General features: G+C 38.4%; 2 protein-coding genes across 4 annotated transcripts in view; one reads left to right on the top strand and one right to left on the bottom strand.

The window, feature by feature from the left end:
* Window positions 1-556: 556 nt before the first annotated feature.
* Window positions 557-20,388, bottom strand: LOC117435012 (beclin-1-like). 3 transcript variants are annotated; one of them, XM_059002954.1, is made up of 13 exons: window positions 20,227-20,387; window positions 19,474-19,607; window positions 18,174-18,239; window positions 16,732-16,796; window positions 16,275-16,333; window positions 15,690-15,780; window positions 15,317-15,453; window positions 14,745-14,939; window positions 13,404-13,550; window positions 11,497-11,646; window positions 8,833-8,893; window positions 5,361-5,503; window positions 557-1,934 (listed from the first exon to the last, which is right to left on the bottom strand). In XM_059002954.1, exons 2-13 carry the CDS (start codon window positions 19,598-19,600, stop codon window positions 1,766-1,768), a joined length of 1,410 nt encoding a protein of 469 aa, XP_058858937.1. In that variant the 5' UTR covers window positions 19,601-19,607; window positions 20,227-20,387; the 3' UTR covers window positions 557-1,765. The 3 variants fall into 3 exon arrangements, with proteins under 3 accessions (XP_058858937.1, XP_033913741.1, XP_058858939.1); XM_034057850.3 differs by lacking the exon at window positions 18,174-18,239 and having other exon boundaries at window positions 20,227-20,385; XM_059002956.1 differs by lacking the exon at window positions 8,833-8,893 and having other exon boundaries at window positions 1,798-1,934; window positions 20,227-20,388.
* LOC131701949 (uncharacterized) overlaps window positions 19,562-20,425 on the top strand; it is a 33,843-nt gene continuing 32,979 nt past the window's right edge. Inside the window, exon 1 of the mRNA XM_059002959.1 lies at window positions 19,562-19,628. The gene's annotated coding sequence lies outside the window, so the exon portion shown is untranslated. The remainder of the gene's footprint in view (window positions 19,629-20,425) is intronic.

The raw sequence follows: 20,425 nt of genomic DNA, 5'->3' as shown, positions 1-20,425 counted from the left end.
GCCGCAAACAGGTGCTGCTGCAATGCAGGCTTACTGCATATCTCTCAAGCAGCATCAATTACGTGTACATAACATGTATTTTTATTTAAATTATAAAAACACAATTACTGTTCTATATAATGTATTTTTAGACTACATGTGAATGTTTTATTCCATTGATATGGATTACCTGTAAAATAATACGATTTTCAATCAAATATAAACTAGTAGCTATGGTGACGTCACCAGTAAATTATGCAAATTAGTAATGTGTCCCGAATCTTCTAAGGTCAAAATATACCCTTTGTTACAGCCCTAGTAAACGCCCAGTCCACTCATCATAAAATACAAGCTCACTTGCGATTTCCAATTTGAACAGAAAAGAACCCAAAAAGCAAACCATTTCACTCCCAAACGAACTCAATACATTTTCTTCCAGCAAGCAACTTCATTCTTTGTCTTAAACCAAAGTATCTGAACCAAGACTGTTTGTAACAAACAGAATGTGAACAAACTGACTGGGATAGTATGCCAGATATGTATTTGCATGCAGGAAAAAGGAATGCAACTAAATGTATTCAATATTTTGTATTTTATTTATTCTGAAGCATTGTGTCTGCATTTATACAGTTACAGTAGTATAATACATTAGATTTACTTATACAAGATAACTAAACTATTACACAGTGATTTTATCAGTGTGTGTCTGTGCATTTATAAACAGCAACATGTGTTGTCCATTACTAGTTGAATAATATTTTACACATAATGTCTTTGATACAAGCCAGCTACACAGCTGATTGAAAGACAATGAGTTTTACTAAAACTTGATGTTCATATTTTTGTGTACAGGAGTCCAAGGACTAACAGAACTACAACATGGCCAATAGTTACTAGCAGGCATGTCCCAATTATGTCAATTAAACAGTTCAGACAATTGCGTTACAGATTTTTTACACTGAATAAAAAGAGTAGCTGAATGTTTTGTGATAAATCAAATAACAAAATGTTTATGATATAAATATGACATCTGTATTCAGCCCAGCAGATAATATCCAATTTTACTGAAAATAGTAGTACAATTGTAATGCTATGATGATAAATTAAATATGCATTTATTATTTCATACAATTTACTAAAAGTGGATGCAACATTAGATTAGGCCCCTGATGTCAGTAAACACTTTTAAGTTTTGTCTATAAATATGTCTCCAAGTTAAATCCAAGTTCCAATCGACTGCCTGGAAACATTACTTTAGGATATATGAGTTGTACAACACTAAGTGCATTAGAAAAGACTCAATGGTGAGTGAAGCTTCACTGGGTGACATACTGACAACCATAATTTCCCATACTGTATCTGTATTCAGCAAGATAAGTACATACAGTAAGCATTTTACCGACTACTCGTCTACTGCCTCCTCATAAGGAAAGTCACAGACCAGTTAGCAATGGTATGCCCATCCTAGACTACCATATCAACACTGACATATTGCTGTGATGGACAAAAACAGCTACAATATGTGAAGTTATTTAACAAAAAGGCTGTTATACTGGGGTCACCTGCTGTATATTCAAGAAATATGCACATGTCACTATCATGACACATTTTAGCAGTTAGGAATACACAATGATCCACACAATTAATGAAAAAAAGAGGCTTGACTGACTAAAGATCCATATAATCTAAATGCTCTTTTGAAGACGATGAATTTGTGCATTAGTATCAGCTGTGTGTTCCTGGATCAAAATTGTCAAGCTAGTATTATTCTGTTAAATGCAAATTGTCATTTATTGTAGAACTGGGAAGACACCCAGGCAAGGCCCCATTTCAAATTTGTCAACATGAACTTGAGTGCCTTTGTCCACTGCTCCTCCGAGTTAAACTGGGTCTTGATAGAGTAAGAACCACCGCTCCCACCGGTATCCTCAATTTTGCCTTTCTCCACATCCATTCTACAAAAGAGAAAAACAAAGCATTGTAATTCACACTAGCACTGTCTTTACTGTATAATGAACCCACATACACATACAGTAGAAATATTTTAATGGTTTTATTGTAATGTGAACATTTTAATGGTAAATGATTAAGAGCATACTTAGAAAACTGCTTTCAGTTCTGGTCCCCACATTACAAAAATTACACAGTGTCACTGTAGATTGTCTAGTGAACAGCAACCAGACTAATCCCATGGTTAAAAGGTATGGGTTATGAAGAGAACTGAATTTATTTAATCAAGAATGGTTATGAAATGCTACAGAGTTGTTTACAGTGCAGAGAAAAAGTTTGTGAACCCCTTAGGATTTTCACTTATTTCACATATTTCAAACCTAAAATGTTATTGGATCTTAATCTAAGTCCTAATAATAGATCAAGATAACATGATTAAACAAATGACACAAAAACATGATACTTTTTCAACATTTATCCACAAATGATTCAACATTCAATATCCATGTGTGAAAAAGTATGTGAACCTTTAGATTCAGTAACTGGTGGCACCCCCTTGAGCAGCAATGACTTCAACTAAGCGTTTCCTGTAACTGTTGGTCAGTCTCTCACATTTGAGGAATTTTGGCCCATTCCTCCTTACAGAACTGCTTCAACTCGGTGACATTTGAGGGCTTCCTTGCATTCACAGTTTGCTTCAGTTCCTGCCACAACATTGATGGGGTTTAGGTCCGGACTTTGACTAGGCCATTCTAAAACGCAGAATTTCTTCTTCTGCAGCCATTCTTTTGTAGATCTACTTGTATGTTTAGGATCATTGTCTTGCTGCATGACCCACTTTCTGTTCAGCTTCAGCTCACGGACATTCTCCTCTAGAATTTTTTGATACAATGTAGAATTCATGGTTGTGTCAATGATGGCAAGCCGTCCAGGGCCTGAGGCAGCAAAGCAGCCCCAAACCATCACACTCCCAACACCATGCTTGACGGTTGGGATGAGGTTCTTCTGTTTGAACGCAGTGTTTGGTTTTCACCAAACATAACGTTTCTCATTCAGGCCAAAAAGTTCTACCTTTGAGAACATTGTTCCAGGAGTCTTGTGGATCATCTATGTGCTCTTTGGCGAACTTCAGACAGGTAGCAATGTTCTTTTTAGAGAGCAGTGATTTCCTCCTGGCTATCCTTCCATGAACACCATTCTTGTTCAGTCTTTTTCTGATAGTTGAGTCATGAACACTCACATTAGCCAATGATGTTACTCTGGGGTTCTTTCTGGGGAACTTTCTCCATTTATTATTATTATTATTTGTTTATTTAGCAGACGCCTTTATCCAAGGCGACTTACAGAGACTAGGGTGTGTGAACTATGCATCAGCTGCAGAGTCACTTACAATTACGTCTCACCCGAAAGACGGAGCACAAGGAGGTTAAGTGACTTTGCTCAGGGTCACACAATAAGTCAGTGGCTGAGGTGGGATTTGAACCGGGGACCTCCTGGTTACAAGCCCTTTTCTTTAACCACTGGACCACACAGCCTCCTTGTAGACTATCTGTCTGACAGGGGATTGGTGAAGCCCCAAATCCTTAGAAATGGTTTTGTAACCTTTTCTAGACGGCTGAGCATCAATAACTGTTTTTCTGAGGTACTCAAGAGATTTCTTTTGATCGTGGCATGACACGTATTGTTTAGTTGCATGGTGAAGACCAAACTCACAAAGTTTCTGATCTTTATATAGGGTGGGGCCTACCAAATTCACCCCTGAAGAGCTACCTAATTAAACACCTGATTCTATGAACCCCTTAATTGAGCTGATAAAACCAGGGGTTAACTTACTTTTTCACATACCTTGAATCTTAATTACTCATTGTTTGTCTAATTCATACATCATTTTGTTTCAAAAGACATGGAATTGGTTAATATAAACCCTATTTGATATTTAAGAAAAGACTGGTTTTGATTCAAGAAGGCTATCATGGTAAAACTATGGAATTTCCATAATTATCACTGGGGTTCACAAACTATTTCTTGGCACTGTAGATCCTTTAAGTTCTGGGATCAATCAGCTATTGAACAAGCATTGATGGCTTGCTTCTGAGATTACCTTCTGAGCATCAGTGCATACTGTGTTTTATTTGTGAATTCTGCATCCTGCAGCAATGCTGATGTTTTGATTGTGTTGCAGGACTGAGCATTCATGCAATCATTTATCGTATACTTTAAGTTTTATTGCCCAGATGATTTATGACTTAGAATGTGTAAATAAAAAATGATTACGCTGAAGAATATATGTCACCACAAGGATACAGCAAAGATATATCACCCAGAACTAAGAACATGACTTTGTCACAGTCAAGGCTAAAAACAGACAATTTCATGGAATGATCACGGATACAAAGATTTTAACTTAAAAAAATATAGATTTATTAATGTAATATATTGTAATATTTGTGCAAATTAAGAATTGTGTAACAATGTCCTTTTTGTTAATGTCTATTAAACTCAGATGTGGTTTTGGTATTACAAGATGTACATTAAAAGTTCACTTTTGATGCGATGTCTACCATCCTTGATTTCATTGCTAAAAGATCAGACTGTTCTGCACCTACACTGTTGACGTTGTTAAGCACCGCAAGGCAACTACTGCAAGAGATGCAAATGGAGGTTTCAGCAAAACTGTAAACCATTCTCCCTTTAGGTTTTTGCATTAACTGTACAAAAGGCTTCGGTTATTTGAAAAGTTTGTTTCTCCTGTAAAGCTGCTCCTTCCACTTTGGGATAGCTGCTAGTTGCTTAGACCTTAATTTCTTCACTACTTTTTTGTAGTTCTGTGTAAGTATTCCCCTTTATCTGACGTTTGCTATCCGTTTTAACTTTGCACTGCCAGCAATTCAACAGACATGTGCTGCTCACTTCCTATTTTCATGCCGAGTGGAAACAAATGTCAAAATTCACAGGTCCTGTGAAATTTGTGACCATTGTGATATAATCGTATCCTTATCCACAACTATTAAACAGACAATAGTGTTCAATTTAGAAATGCTAAAAGCTATTTAATTCCATGACAAACATTTTGACTAGAAACTACCGGGTGTTCATATAGTCAAAAGGTTTGTCATTGAATTTTACAACGTTTATAGTTATGGGTGAAATAATTTACAGGCAAGACAAAGTACATGGGACTTACAAAACTGTAAAGCTCATTATGGATTTTCATGTGGAAATGACAGGAGCTTTATATTTTACTGAAGTTTCACGTGACAGTGTTGTTAACCCTTTGAGACCTGACCCTTAAAGACAATGCAGTTTTTATTTTTTCTGTTTGGCACTCATCACTGAAATTGTGTGTGTCTTGATTTTTAGTTTTCAGTATTTGGTTTTCAGTAGTTTTCAGTATTTACTGCCACCTGGTATACATACACAAGACAGCTTACCTGTATGGAAGACAGAAGCCAGTGTCCCCCTTCTCTACCTCCTCTTTGAACTGTTGCACGCAATCCAGGAAGGCGACCATTGCATGGTCAAACTTATTATCCCAGAAGAACCGCAGGCCTCCTGAGCAGTACAAGGGTAGTTCCTAGAATGAAGATCAATGTTTTATTTGTCTCAATTAGTGCTTCTGGCATTGGGATAGCATTAAAAAAGAATGTAACAATTCCACAGAGCTTCTCAATAACCTGGCTAATGATTTTTTAATCACGACTGTGGTTTAAAGAGTTACAGAACCCCCTGCAGTGTATGTCCATATGTCCATGTCGCAGCAACAAAAACCCGATGTTGATATTTTTTTATTCATACATGACAGGTAAGTAAACTAGAGAACTGCTTTTTTTCAACTTTTATTTGGAAAAGTTCACCAGGAGAAAGATTTTTTCTTCTAAACATCGCAGTATCCAGTTCATGCTCTCCCCTACAACAATGGTGGAATTTTCTCTTGCTGAACTATTGAGTAATTTATTGCCCAGTTGATTAAAGGAGTAACTAAAAGTCCAAAATGATCCGCACACTGCTATTTGAAGAGTGGCGATAAAAAAAAAAAAAATTATGTGAAAAAAACCCTTTATTTATAGAACAACAGGCAAAAAAACAGATATAGTGCAAAAAGTGCTCAGTGCAAACATTTCAGTCGCATGCCCATCCTCGGTGCTAGCGAATGAAGAACACCTGGATATTTAAGATCTTAATTCAATTAAAGATAAATCAGAGGTCAGGTGTTCAATTAAAGACAAAACAACAATTACCTACTGATAGACATTAGAGATAATTACATTTTATACTAGTATTTAGTAATATATTCCCTCTAACGTCTAATTTTTAAAACCCAACTAAGTAAGGTTTTGGTAGTTTCCAATGTGTCATCATAACAAAGAAGTCCCAAGTCCCACGCAAGTTCATAACCCCTCAGCTCCAAGCTAGTGCCAGTGGAAGCACATACTGTTACTTTTTCCTCTAGATCAATGGTGTACAACTTTTTAGCTGGCAAGGCCACATTGACAATCCGAATGACTTCTGAGGGCCACTAATAAAACGTGGGTTTTTTTTACCATACATAACCAGATACTAATATTTTTTGTGTATATGAAGACCCAAATGCCAAAGTTTGTTAACAGCCTCGTTTCTGTTAAGATTTCTACCAAACAATTACAAGATAATAATGGTAACGTTACATAACATGCAGGGAATTATGACTGGTGTTTAAAGGTGTTTGACAGCATAATTTGCTTGAAATCACTTCTACAGTCTTTATCAGTCCTGGGGACTCACTAACAGTCCAACCAGCATCTTGTCATTGATTTTAAATTATTCGCTGCTTTACAAATTAAAACAATCATGTTCTGGGAAATAAATGCACTGTGGGAATTGTTTTTTGTGCACAAGCTATCATTTTTCCCTGAATATTTTTTTAATTGGAAAAAGCAAAAACCTGGGCTGTTAGTGAGAACTTATGACTGGACGGAAAACACTGATTACTTAAGTAGGTGATACTTACCAATGGATGCTTTCTTAGGGTTAATGTGACGTGTTGCACTGCCTCTCGGAGACCAATTTCAGAATGTCAGGTTTTATTTTCGACGTTGCCAGATGCGTAACTGCTTCAAGATTATCACCCGTAATTCGATTGCGTTGTTTTGATTTGTTGAGACTCAGCAGAGAAAAGGCATACTCGCAAATTAACGTACTGCCAAAAAGACAATCAAACTTCATGGCTCTCTGTTGCAATTTTGGAAACTTTTCAGAATTAAGGCAATTGTAGAAACTGAGCAGATTTCCTTCGCTGTATTTACTGAGAAGCAAGTCAGAGCACTGCAGGTCGATAAGTTCAAGTTGAATACTCGATTCCACTGCTTCTGGGTCAGTTGAAAATTGGTTAGCGAAAAACTTCAGCTTTTGAGTCTCTACGAAAGTCTGAGAATCGCTGCTCAAATGAATGCTGAAGCTTCCCCACGACTTCAGTATAGGGCCCTGAGTCACAACTGTGATCTGAAAACACCTGCTGGCAGGTCGGTAAGTGAGAGAGATCACCTCGCTGCAGTTGTGTATAGAACAGTTTCAGTTTAGTCTGAAAAGACGTGATTTGGCTGGTGAAGTCACACAGTGAAGCTGAACATTGAGATCATTAAGATGGGCAGTAAGGTCAGCAAGGAAAGCAAGGAAAGCAAGACCACAAAGCCACTGAGCATCCTCCATCTTTCTTTCTTTATCAAAAAAGATTTAATCTACGGCAGCAGCGCCACAAACCTTTTCAAAACTTTACCGCTGCTGAGCCACCTGACTTCTGTATGATAAAGTACATCACTGTACTCCGCATCAATTTCTTCTAAATACGTTTTAAATTGACGATGGTTGAGTCCATGAGATTTTATGAAGTTGACCATGGAGACAACAACATTCATCACATGTTGTAAACCCAGATCTTTCCCACACAGATTTTGCTGATGTACAATGCAGTGATACTGGATGAGCTGCTCCTCTCCATCGCCCAGGTGCTGTCTGAGATGTGCGATCATTCCAATACGCTCCCCTGTCATTGACTGTGCACCATCTGTCGCAAAACCTAGACTCAATTTTATCGCAGAGACTGTTAAACAGGTCAATGCCAGTTGTTCGCCCATGAAGTAGTGCCAGTCCCGCTAGTTCTTCGTAAACCTCAAAATCATTTGTAGCATCACTGACTGTGTCTGAGCAGTCAGTAGTTTCATCTGCTGCCAGGGAGAAGTACACATGATGGTAGCATCTAAATTGCACCCAGGGTGATTTTTCTGGTCAAGGTCCCTTTCTCACTTTAGTTTGACCTTTGCAGGTCACAGGTCGAAGGGGACATTTCAAAACAAAAAATATGGCTATAATTTCTGAACCCAGCGTGTCAGAAAACCCCCAGGTGAATTTTTCTAGGAAAATCTGAGACGGATGGTCAATGAAATGTTCCTTTTCTGGTTGAGTTGGCGTGGAATGACCCAAATGAGATCACCATGTCCTACAACATTGTTCATCATTAATTTACCAGGACAATCAGTTCACCTAATATATCCTTCAACACCAATAACCAGGGGCTTGTACCTTGAAAACACTGGCCCCATAACATTCAAATGCTATATGTGGAATTACAATTGAATTCAAGTGAACTACAGTACACCCTCACTATAACAAACCTGTTGGGGTCCAAGCTTTTTGTTAGTTATATCCAGGGGTTCGTTATAGTGAAATAGTCAATCAAAATAAACAACAAACTGCTGGAGTAAGTTAATGAGATGAGACTGTGAATAAAAGTTGAATTACATGTACCTGTTTGTTTCGTGTATGCAGCCCAAACAATGAGGAGATAGAAAACAAACAATATTGCAATGTAAAATAACAATTCAACACATGAAGAAAGTTCACAAGTAGGCAGCTATAAATATATCTTACCTTTGATTTGTCTGTGAGTGACTCTAAATAAGAATGATTTCCATAAGGAACAAGACGGTACCTGTAAGAAGATTGGAAAATGCATTACCTTAAAACATGTAATGCTATGAAAATGGGTGCACACAAGGAAAATAAATGTAAAAACACTGTTCCTGCTGCAGCAAAATCAAACAGATATATACTTAACCTAGTGTAGTATCAGATATTATGTATTCAAATTTAAATGTAAACACGTGTTTCTTTCAAAACTGCACATTTGAGATCCATATAATGAATATATGTGCATGGCACAGAAACTACTAGCTAAAATGATTTTAAGGGTATTATTAGTCTACAATTATGGGCAGAATGCAGGTGAAAGTAACAATGCAATGAGTTTATTCAAAAAGGCAAATGGTGGCAAACCTCTCATCTCATCAATAAGCTGCACTGTTAACCCTTTGCGGTCCATTGTCGGACCTGGTCCGACATTGCAATTATTCCTATCCGGTCCATTGTCGGACCCTGTCTGACATCATCAAAAAAACACAAAAAACGGGTTTCTAGTCATTTTTTCTCCGGAAAAAGTCGAGAAAGCCATTCAATGGCCGAGTGGGAGCGACAGGAGCCGAGACAAGCCGATAAAAAAAAAAAAGAAATAAAAAAAAGGCGTATCTCATGAATAGTCATACATGCCCTGGCATTACATAGGGGCGGTCATAAGGAAACAAGCTGAAATGTACTGTATCAGAGCACAGAGACTATCACGGACATTTGCAGAGCTTTTTTGAGATGTTATAGTAATAAAATAACGACTTGGATTGCATTATTCCTGGTCCAGGCCCTGGTACTCTCCCGCCTAGACTACTGCAACTCCCTCCTGGCCGGCCTCCCTGCGTCCGCCACCCGTCCGCTCCAGCTCATCCAGAACTCTGCTGCCCGCCTGGTGTTCTCTCTGCCTCGCTTCGCCCACGCTACTCCACTACTCCGCTCGCTCCACTGGCTCCCGATCACCGCTCGCATCCAGTTCAAGACTCTTGTACTAGCCTACAGATGCCTTGACCAGACTGCACCCAGCTACCTCCAGACCCTCATCTCTCCCTACACCCCCACTCGACCTCTCCGCTCCGCCTGCACTAGAAGACTAGCTCTACCTCCGCTACGCTCCCCTGCCTCCAGAGCCCGCTCCTTCTCCACCCTCGCCCCGCAGTGGTGGAACGACCTTCCTACAGATGTCAGGACTGCCCAGTCCCTGACCACATTCCGGTGCCTCCTTAAGACTCACCTCTTCAAACAGCACCTGTAGAACTTCTCTGTTGTATCCTGGGACACTATCACCCTTCATTTAAATGTGCTTTATTTTGCTCTTATCTGCCTCCTATTTTACTGCATTTAATCCTGTACTTCAGAATATTGTAATCTGCCAAGTGTTTAACCTGTAGTATTTTGCACTTAACCCTTTGCGGTCCATTGTCGGACTGGGTCCGACATTGCAATTATTCCTCACAGGTCCTTTGTCGGACTGGGTCCGACATCATTATAGCAACGCAATAAACGGGTGTTTAGTCGTTTTTTCTCCGGAAAAAGCCGAGAAAACCATTCAATTGCCGAGTGGTAGCGACAGGAGCCGAGACAAGTCGGGGAAAAAAAAAAAAAAAAAAAAAAAAAAGGCGTATTTCATGAATAGTCATACATGGTATCAGGTATCAGATAATGGGCGTCCATAGTAAACAAGCTGGCTAAGTGCGTCAGCGCACTGAGACTGTCATGGACATTTGCAGAGCTTTTTTCAGATGTTATAGTAATAAAATAATGACTTGGATCGCATTATTGAGGAGTTTGGTGATAAAACGAGTGATCTGGAGATGATCGATCGGTATTTACGACTATTATTATTATTATTATTTATTTCTTACACAGCTGAACGCTATAGCAAACAAAAGGCTGGGGCGGGGCTGGAGATGCCTAGTGTGTGCTTTGTTGTTATGCAGGGCCATTTAAACCCGTTTGACTGTGAAAAAAAATACTTTTAAACAGCGCGTATAAAATTAACTGCGCGTGTGAAAATTAATTAGACCTGGCGTGCCTGACGCGCGATTAATAAATGGACCGCAAAGGGTTAATCATATCCTGATGTAACTATCACTATCTAATCATATCCTGATGTAACTCTCACTATTATCTGCTGTATTATTGAATTGTGGTTTGTCACACTTGAAAAAAAAAAAAAAAAAAAATTATTGTATTTCTTGCTCTTATTGTATGACTTGTATTGTAACACTTGAATGTATTTGTATTTGCTTGCGATTGTAAGTCGCCCTGGATAATGGCGTCTGCTAAGAAATAAATAATAATAATAATAATAATAATAATTATTGAGGAGTTTGGTGATAAAACGAGTGATCAGGAGATGATCGATCGGTATGTACGACTATTATTATTATTATTATTTATTTATTAGCATATGTGAAAGCGATAGCGAACAAAAGGGTGGGGCGGAGCTGGAGATGCCTAGTGAGTGCTTTGTTGATATGCAGGGCCTTTTAAACCCGTTTGACTGTGAAAAAAAAATACTTTCAAACAGCGCGTCTAAAATTAACTGCACGTGTGAAAATAAATTGGACCTGACACGCCTGACGCGCACTTAATAAATGGACTGCAAAGGGTTAAATGTGTCGTTCCCACCTTTGAAATGTCAGGCCCATCTTGTTTGCGAGTGCGTGCAGCAATAACACAGTCTGACCCCAGGCAGCGTTGATCTCATTCCACTCCACAGGAACACTAGGGAGACGGCCCAAACGGAAGTTATTGATCGTCCCGAACTGACCACTGTGCCTAGAATAAATAGACAAAGAAAGCAAGAAAACATAGAATACATCACTTAGATTTTTGAGAAAGCTTGGTTAAAGCCAGAATGAGTCCAGTTTTTTAGTGATGTGTATACATAAATTGGACAGGCATGTAACAAATAATATGAGTTCCCTCTACCACTCAGTGAGGTTTTATCAAGAGCTGTCGGCATTTAAAAGCGTAACATTAAACGTGCATCAACTGAGAACTGATTAACCTTACGCCCATTTTTGACAAAATTGTATCATTACACCAAATCCTTTTTTAATTACTGTTTTGCTTCCTAAACCATAAGAGAGCTTGAAGAAAGTCATAGGAGTAACATGCCACTTGTTCTCAGATTCATGTAGTGCCAAGCAGCTTTCAAAGGGACTGAGCCCCTACAGCATTTCTGGAATCAGTGAAGCACTCATAACAATTACAGCACTTCCCGCACAAGAGTCAATATACTTTTACTTGCTTAGTGGCCTGCAAACAGTGGTTACATTTTTTGTTGGAGTAAAAACACAATTTAGCAATTTTTGCAATTTTTACTTGAAAAAAGGTAGCCTGATACAGTAGTCTCCGCGTATAGGAACACCTCCTAAGAGAACACTTTGGCTTAAGGAAGAACCTTGTGGTGAAACGGAATTTCCCCATTGTAAATGTTCAGCCTAAAGGAAAGTCTTGAACAAAGAAAACTACGCAGTGATTTGATTCAAACATTCAAAATCCTAAAAGGTATAGACAATGTCGACCCAGGGGACTTTTTTGACCTGAAAAAAGAAACAAGGACCAGGGGTCACAAATGGAGATTAGATAAAGGGGCATTCAGAACAGAAAATAGGAGGCACTTTTTTACACAGGGAACTGTGAGGGTCTAGAACCAACTCTCCAGTAATGTTGTTGAAGCTGACACCCAGGGATCCTTCAAGAAGCTGCTTGATGAGATTCTGGGATCAATAAGCTACTAACAACCAAACGAGCAAGATGGGCTGAATTTCAATCAGGATTTCGCGCTAACTATAGCACTGAGACTGCACTTGTCAAAGTAGTAAATGATCTACGCATAAGTACAGATTATCTGTTTATCTGTACTGATCCTTTTAGATCTGAGTGCTGCTTTTGATACTGTGGATCACAAGATTTTAATTAATCGTCTTAGAGAATGGGTGGGCCTTTCTGGTAGTGTCCTAAACTGGTTCATATCCTATTTAATGAATAGACCCTGCAGCTAGCCTGTCACACACACACATTTATATATCTGTTAAACCAGGTGACACAACAGCTATCAATGTTCTTTTCAAATGTCTAGCCGATATTAGAAGCTCGATGTCTCAGAATTTCTTACAGTTAAATTCCGATAAGACAGAAGTCTTACTTTTAGGCTCTAATCAACAGATGGACTCGGCAAATATTGATCTAGGTATGCTGAAATCAAATGTAAAATCTGAAGTGAAAAACCTGGGGGTTATTTTTGATTTTGCACTTTCCTTTGAACCACATATAAAATACATTACTAGTGTCCTTCTATCATTTAAGAAACATTGCGAAAGTTAGATCATTCTTGTCCTTGGATGATGCAAAGAAATTAGTACATGGCTTTTATTTTTTCTAGGTTAGACTAATGTAACGCTTTATTCTCTGGACTTACAAGTCACTAAATGCATTGTACCAAGTAAAAAAACAAAAAAAACAACTGTGATAAACATATAGCAGCCCTGTTCGTATTTGTTAGTATATCATGTCCTGCTGTGCCCTACCATATGTGGAAAGTTGCATTGAAGACGTTGGTTTTCTTGAGTTTGTCCAGCTGGATCTGTGCATATCGCATCTGATTCTCAACGCTCTTCAGCTCATCGTCGAGTTCCAGCTGCTGTCTCTTAAACTCACTGTACTCCTTCTGATACCTGCAGAGTTCACACAAGGAACAGGCACATTATCAGCACAAGGAACAGGCACATTACCTGCACAAGGAACAGGTACATTACCTGCTCCAACATTTTTTAATTCCTCAAATAATAAATATAAACATATCAAACTGATTTATTGATTGTGAAAACAGAATCTGTGCTTTTGTTTTATACGTGTGTCTCATTTTGTCACTTCATGTTGCTTCTGTGGGGAAAAATATACAACTTTCTCTGCTGAACAGAAGAAGCCAGGTGATAAGTAGGTGGACTAGTGAATGTGTCATAATTTATGAGGTGGGCCACATTTACATCCAGAATGCACAATTGGTAGTGTTGCACAAAATTTTATATATAGCTGCAAAAATGTCTCATCTTTGTGTTTCTACAATTCATTTTATATATCAATACTTGCAATCAATTGTTGCAATCACTCATATTTGATAGTGTTTAAAAACACAAACACTTTTACTGTAACCCATGGGGAGATGAGAGCTTCCAACACCAAAATAGTGAGCGGCTGCACTTTCATCTTGTTAAATGTATGCTACACGGTTGGATGTTTTAAATATTAAAATAATGTAAAAATGTCTTGAATGAAGTGTAAGAAAATTAATTTTAAAGCAGGGTTATCCAACGGCTATATACTGTATGGCTCACTGAACTCCACAATATGGCTCTTGATTTAGACATCAGGTATCCCATTCAAGACTTGTAATGGCTTTGAAAAGACTACAAGGGTAATCGGTAGTCTTTGGTAGAAGCAAGTACAGTCAAAATGCAAATAAAAAGTTTCATGAGCACAAACACACTGAAGACTCTGCAGTCTGGTTAAATCTGTGTTGTATTTCCCCTTTTAAATATATATTTGCTACTATACAGCCAGTTATTACATTTTGTTGTATATATAGAATTGATTGTATACCTCTTTAAAGGACTCCCTGATCTATGGCTCTTTTAACCAAAAAGCATGGACATCTGTTTTTTAAGGCATTAATTATGACTCCTATAAAATAACATTCTATAGTGTTTATTTCAAGGTCTGTATTCCTTTTAGATTCTTCTTGTCTTTCATAAAATACAAGTGGTGCAAACTTTGCACTGAAAGCTTAGTAAACCCCTCTTAGTGTTAAAGCACCATGGCATAAATGTATTTGTTTGAAAGCCCAACACAAGGGGCAGCCTGTTACTGACTGCAATTCCTCTTGGTCGAGCTGCTCGGTCTCTGCTCTGCTCCGGGCCAGGTCCTCAGCTACCCTCATGCGTCTGGCCTCAATGTTCTCCAGCTCCTGGATGAGATGCTCTTCCTCAGTGCTCAGGTCCTTCAACTCGCCCAGCAAGGTCTCCTCCTCCTCTTCTGTCATGTGTGCAAGGAGCTCCAGGCAGTTCCTGCGAGATGAGTTAATGAGGAGCTGAAACTGGAACCGTCAATTCAGCCACAAGCAACTCCAGGTTCCATTATTATCCCTGCCCAGAACGTATGTCGCATGTCTTTACAGGTTTGTGTCTACAGAACATGTATCATAATCTTGGGTTATGGGGAGGCTATTTGTCTGTCTATCTGTCTTTCTCTCATGTCAGTTTTGAATATAACTATACAAACACTTAGTATTCAGGACAATATAGTACTGTTTGTTTGTTTAAATGTTAATGCAAAATTCTGATTCAAGTGATTGTTTCCCAAGATATATATAGCCTTCACTGTCATGCTGAAGTAGTTCCAGATGTTGGCATATTTCTAAAACCCTACCGTCTCCTCCACTCACTTGTAGTTCTGGCACTCATTCTCTGTGATGTTCAGCTGGGTGTCTAGGTGGTCCAGCAGCGTGTCAGTACACTCTTCACACAGCGGGTGGTCCACATCTGTCTGGCCTGACATGATATCGAACAAGTCACTGGTCACCTGCAGCATCAGGGACACACAAACAAGATTAATCAAGCATCAGTGTAAAACAGGGCACTGCTTAGGGGACTGTTATGCCTATAATTTGTATCCTCTACCGTGAGGCCCGGCAAACTAGCTGCAAGCTGTGCAGTTTCTGGGTTGTGTCTCAGCCACAGTCATCAGGTGTTGCTAAAAGAGAACATAGTTGCAACTAGCAAAGCAAAAACAGCAGATTTGTAAAAGCTATATATTACCTTGAGTCTCCTGCTCAGGTTCTCCATGGTGCCCCCATCAGAGGCCTCTCCGATGAGTGTGAAACTGTTGGCACTCTCTGTGGACAGCATCCTAAAAGAGAGCATGAGCAGTGTCAAAACCATACAAATCCTGAGAGTATTCTTTATCAAATTACTAATTATCAGATTCATAAACAGTATTATGGTCAATCTTCCAAACTTTTAAAGAAAGCATGGGATTCAGCAAAAAATGTGCTTACTACAGACAACAGATAACATACAGAGTACATAGAAGATTCTCCATTATCGTATGAAATAAACATAGAACTCCTGTACGTTAAAAGGGTATTCTGATTCTACAATGTATGGAAAATAAGGCATGTAAAAAATATGTTTCCGCTTAGCAACGGGTCAGAATTTGGAACTTTGAGCTTTGAGTAATCTGTCAGTGGATTTGAACAAGATAGAATTCAAAATGTACAGATATGCATCGACAACTCCTATATTCCTGTCACTGGGAATTATGCTTTGACCAAATGGGTAATAAAGGTTGTCATATTTTTTTCTCAACTCTATTTAAAATGTTTCATGTTGTAATGATCTTACCTAGCTGGAGGGATGTATTTCCTAGATACTCCATCTTGTTTGTTTTCCACAAATGTTTCCTAAAGAATAAAGAGAGAAATTAACACAACTGGATGTTAGCTGATGTTACATTATTTAATACTTTTACAAAATACATTCCTATTTATACGAGTATAATTATGGTAAAGCCGAACTTGTATTAGCCTCGCAAGGGATGATTTGGTCTGTCAGAATTAAACATTTTGCACAGGACGTGTTCATCTGCAAATGAAATAGGGCCATGCTATCACAGTGACTTTGTACTGAGTGAGTTCTGGACCAGAAGAAAGTCTCCTATTGAGATAGAGACACCACTTCATACTGATATTCTTAGGAAGTCTCCATCCAGGTACTGACCAGGCCTAACTAGAGTTCAGATGCCACGTTGGGGTGGCTGAAGGCTGTACTCTACATTACACATCCTACAGACAATCCTTACCTCTGGTACACTGTTGTCCACATTGCTCTCTTCTGGTTTTATTTGTGTTACAGTGACTAATGGTGCTGAAAAAAAAAAATGCTGACATTAGTTTTTGCAGTCACCCCTAAACAATATTAGTAACTTAGTATTCAAGTAATTTAGTATTGGCGTACTCGAGCGTTAAAAATTTCGAGTACTCGAACCTAATGCCAGACGGTATTATTCTACATACAGTGCCTATAGTAAGTATTCACCCCCCTTGGACGTTTTCACAGTTTGTTGTGCTACAACCTGAAATCTTGATGCATTTAAATGGGAAGCACTACTTCAAAAAATGAAAAACTATAATAAAATGAACATTTCAAAAGAAACTAGTGTGTAAACAGGTATATGTACAAACAAAACTGTAAAAAACGAAAGTAGTTTTTAATTTAACACGAAAGTAACACGTTAGCTCTTGCGTGTAATTCAGTGCAGCACAGAATCCAGGAGGAGCTGCAGCAGCCTGCTGCTTTGCAGTTTTCTGATCTAAATGTTTGTGCCGAAGCGCTGTGGCTAGCTTCAAGATGAAATCTCTCCTACTGATATTTTCCCTGGTGCATTCCTTGTACAAAACAAAGGAATATTGATAGATGCCATGAATTCCTATTAAGGACAGTACCCGCCGTCCAGGTATCGCAAAGTCCATAAACAAAACAAAACGTTAAAATAAATAATTTCTGCACTGTATAAAACTGAGCTGATTTTACCAGTGCTTGCTAGTCTATTACCCAGTTTGAAATTATTTAGAAGCAAATTAAAGCATTTTCGTTTCGGCTTTATTGTTAAAGTTTTCACCCATGGCAACACTGTCCTACAATTACTACATGATACTGATCATTCAACTGTGTTATGTTGTGAACCAGAGCTAACTGAAAGACAGCAAATGCTTATCGTAAACGTTTACTGATTAGTTTAAAATTAAGGCCCATATAAGAATGATAAATACTGTAACTGATTAGAAGGCTGCCTTTGTTGTCCTCCAAGCTGCTGCAGTGACATTGTAGATGCCATAAGTTACTGTAAATGAGACACTGTTTTAGCAGACAGACTTCATTAAGTAAACATTTAATTGAATGTTTTTGGAATTAAAAGTATAAATGCAAAACTGTGTTGCATTTCTTTGTGAACATGCCAATTGAAAAAACCGTCAAAATTCCCCAAGGTAGCAAATCTGCCAAATTCAATACCAGCCAAAATGTCCCATTATACTGTATGTTCCCGCCCCTTACAACATTTTTGTTTGACATTAAGTGATGTAATTTCCTCCCAGCACGATGTCAGACTTTTTCAGGCCATTCAGGCCAGCCTGAGGAGTGAAATCGGACCAGATAATTTGGGCTCCCACCCGAATTGGGAGCCAACTCCAGTAATTTAAAAACATGGAAACTGAGGTGTGGGGGGGCAACTCGAGCACATACCTGGGTCATGTGGTTCATGGAAACGTGGTAATATTAACCCTGTTTTCGCCTCTTTACAATGGCTACCTGTGCAGTAGAGAATTGAATTTAAGATTTTGCTGTTCACTTACAATGCCCTGAATGGATTAGCACCTAGTTATTTGCAGGAGTTACTGACCCCATATCTTCCGGATCGCACTCTGAGATCACAGGATGCGTGGCTGCTGGTTATTCCTAGGGTCAACAAAAGCAACACGGGAGGTAGGGCTTTTTCTTGTAGAGCTCCTAAATTATGTAATGCTCTGCCTGCGTTTGTCAGGGAAGCTGGGACCGCAACAGTTTTTAAGTCATGACTAAAAATGCACTTTTATAGAATGTTTTTCTTATCTTAGTGGGTTTTAATGTAACTTTAAAATTGATGCTTTTGTATTATTATTATTATTATTATTATTATTATTATTATTATGTGTATACTGTTATTTAAATCTGTTATTTAAATGGTCTGATTGTGCAGTTGTATGTGTGACATGCTATACAAATGTACTGTGGTTTCTTCTTTTTTTCTGCTATGTACTATCAGTGCTATGCAATACTTTTGTATAAAAAAAAAAAGTTCGCTTATAATAAGCAGAATTGGGCTTGTTTTTGAGAGTCGCTGGTTGGAACTTGCATAAACACCCATACTCTAACACAGGTCCCTTGTTTTGGGCTTGTTTTGAAAGGCAGTGTCGCTTTTTTTTTTTCTCGTGAGTACTTTACGCATAGCTAATTTACATATCAACCCCCACCTTTCCCAATAATTTGCACGACATCGAGGGAAAACCCCGGTTTACGCAAGTAAAATAAACTGAGCGAATGGAAACCCAGAAAAGCATTTCACACGAGACATTTTTCTCGTGTAACTGTCTCGAGTTAAAAAAAAAACTTGCATGGAAACCCCATGACTGATGTGCCAGAATAACCAACTGACAACGCCATGTTGTTCATTTGTGTAGAAACAGGTTTGTGGTCGTTAAGACCATTGCTAAGGAAGTGACACATTCCCTTTTCTAGTACAGAGGCACATGCAATCTTCAGACCATGCTAGGGGGTGCTGACAGCTGACAAGAGAAAACATTGAGAACCGCAAAATAAAATTATTATAACTCGAGTGGCAATACATTTCAGTCATTTTTCTGCCCTATGGCAGCTGCCACACTCTAGTTACAACTCTGTGCATTGTATACATTTATAAGGCTGAAATACACACACTATTATTGTATGTGTGGGTTCAAGATAATTAAGGATCTACATACAATTATAAATAAACTCCCATATTTACCAACTAGCTCTTGGACAGTGACCTTATCCAGCACGTTGAAGGAGGTGTCCAGTTTGAGAGGCTGGCTGCAGCGCTGACACACGAAGCTCACCTGCATAGTGGAGCTGGAAGATTTGGAGCCCTCCATACCAGCACTGCAATGGAATAATATACGGGTTAGTTTCCATCTTTCACCTTTCTGGCATAATAAGATGTCGTTCAGCAACACGTAGCTGTTTTAGAGAGCTCAGTTTCATGAAAAAAAGTTGAGTGAGACAAGCACAGGTCAGCAGTATCCCACATGGTCAAAATGCGTTTTGGTATGTTTAACAAGGGAACGTGTGTTTGAAAACAAACAGTGGAGGTACTATACTGCATATTGCAAACAATTACAGTGACATTTATAGTTTAAGTACCAAATAATATAAAATAAATAGTATAAGTTATCCCTGTTTGCATTAACATGTTCTGAATTGTTAGTTAATATACGTGCGTCCAAATTAATATACAGTTTTTTTTTTCTTCACAAATTGCACGAACGACATTGTTTTGACAGCTGGCAGAATTTAATGGAATTTACCACGCTACATTGATACATACGTTAATTTAATACAGGTATTTTACAAACTATTATAACTGGTTACATTTAAACGTTTATCTTAATAAATAAAACATTTTAAGATTATAAACACGAGACGCTGTGTTTTAAATTGTACAGATTATAACATGTTTTTAATATTCTTGTTGCTATGTGTTTTTGGATGACTTACTCACCTGTTTTGTAGCCAGGCAAAAGGTCATGTATGTAAAAGCATTAACACTACACTGTGTTTATCTTAGCGCTTACATTTTCTTGTCAGAGTATACTAAATAATACTTCTGACTGCTGTTGTTCAGAACTGTGTTTCCGGCTTGCAAAGGAAATGACGAAATTAACATGTAAACAACTTTACTTGTCCAAATACAGCTATAT

This window comes from Acipenser ruthenus, chromosome 28 (genome assembly GCF_902713425.1).
Source record: "Acipenser ruthenus chromosome 28, fAciRut3.2 maternal haplotype, whole genome shotgun sequence".
Lineage (NCBI taxonomy): Eukaryota > Metazoa > Chordata > Actinopteri > Acipenseriformes > Acipenseridae > Acipenser > Acipenser ruthenus.
The sequence above is the reverse complement of the archived record's forward strand: the minus strand, read 5'-3'. Positions and strand labels throughout refer to the sequence as shown.

Excerpts from the sequence above, each read along its gene's own strand:
- LOC117435012 (XM_059002954.1), bottom strand. The coding sequence starts at position 19,600 with ATGGAGGGCTCCAAATCTTCCAGCTCCACTATGCAGGTGAGCTTCGTG. Across the intron at positions 14,940-15,316 it reads AATGAGTGCCAGAACTACAA|GAACTGCCTGGAGCTCCTTG; the intron begins GTGAGTGGAGGA and ends CTCATCTCGCAG. Across the intron at positions 11,647-13,403 it reads AATGCAACTTTCCACATATG|GCACAGTGGTCAGTTCGGGA; the intron begins GTAGGGCACAGC and ends TATTTATTCTAG.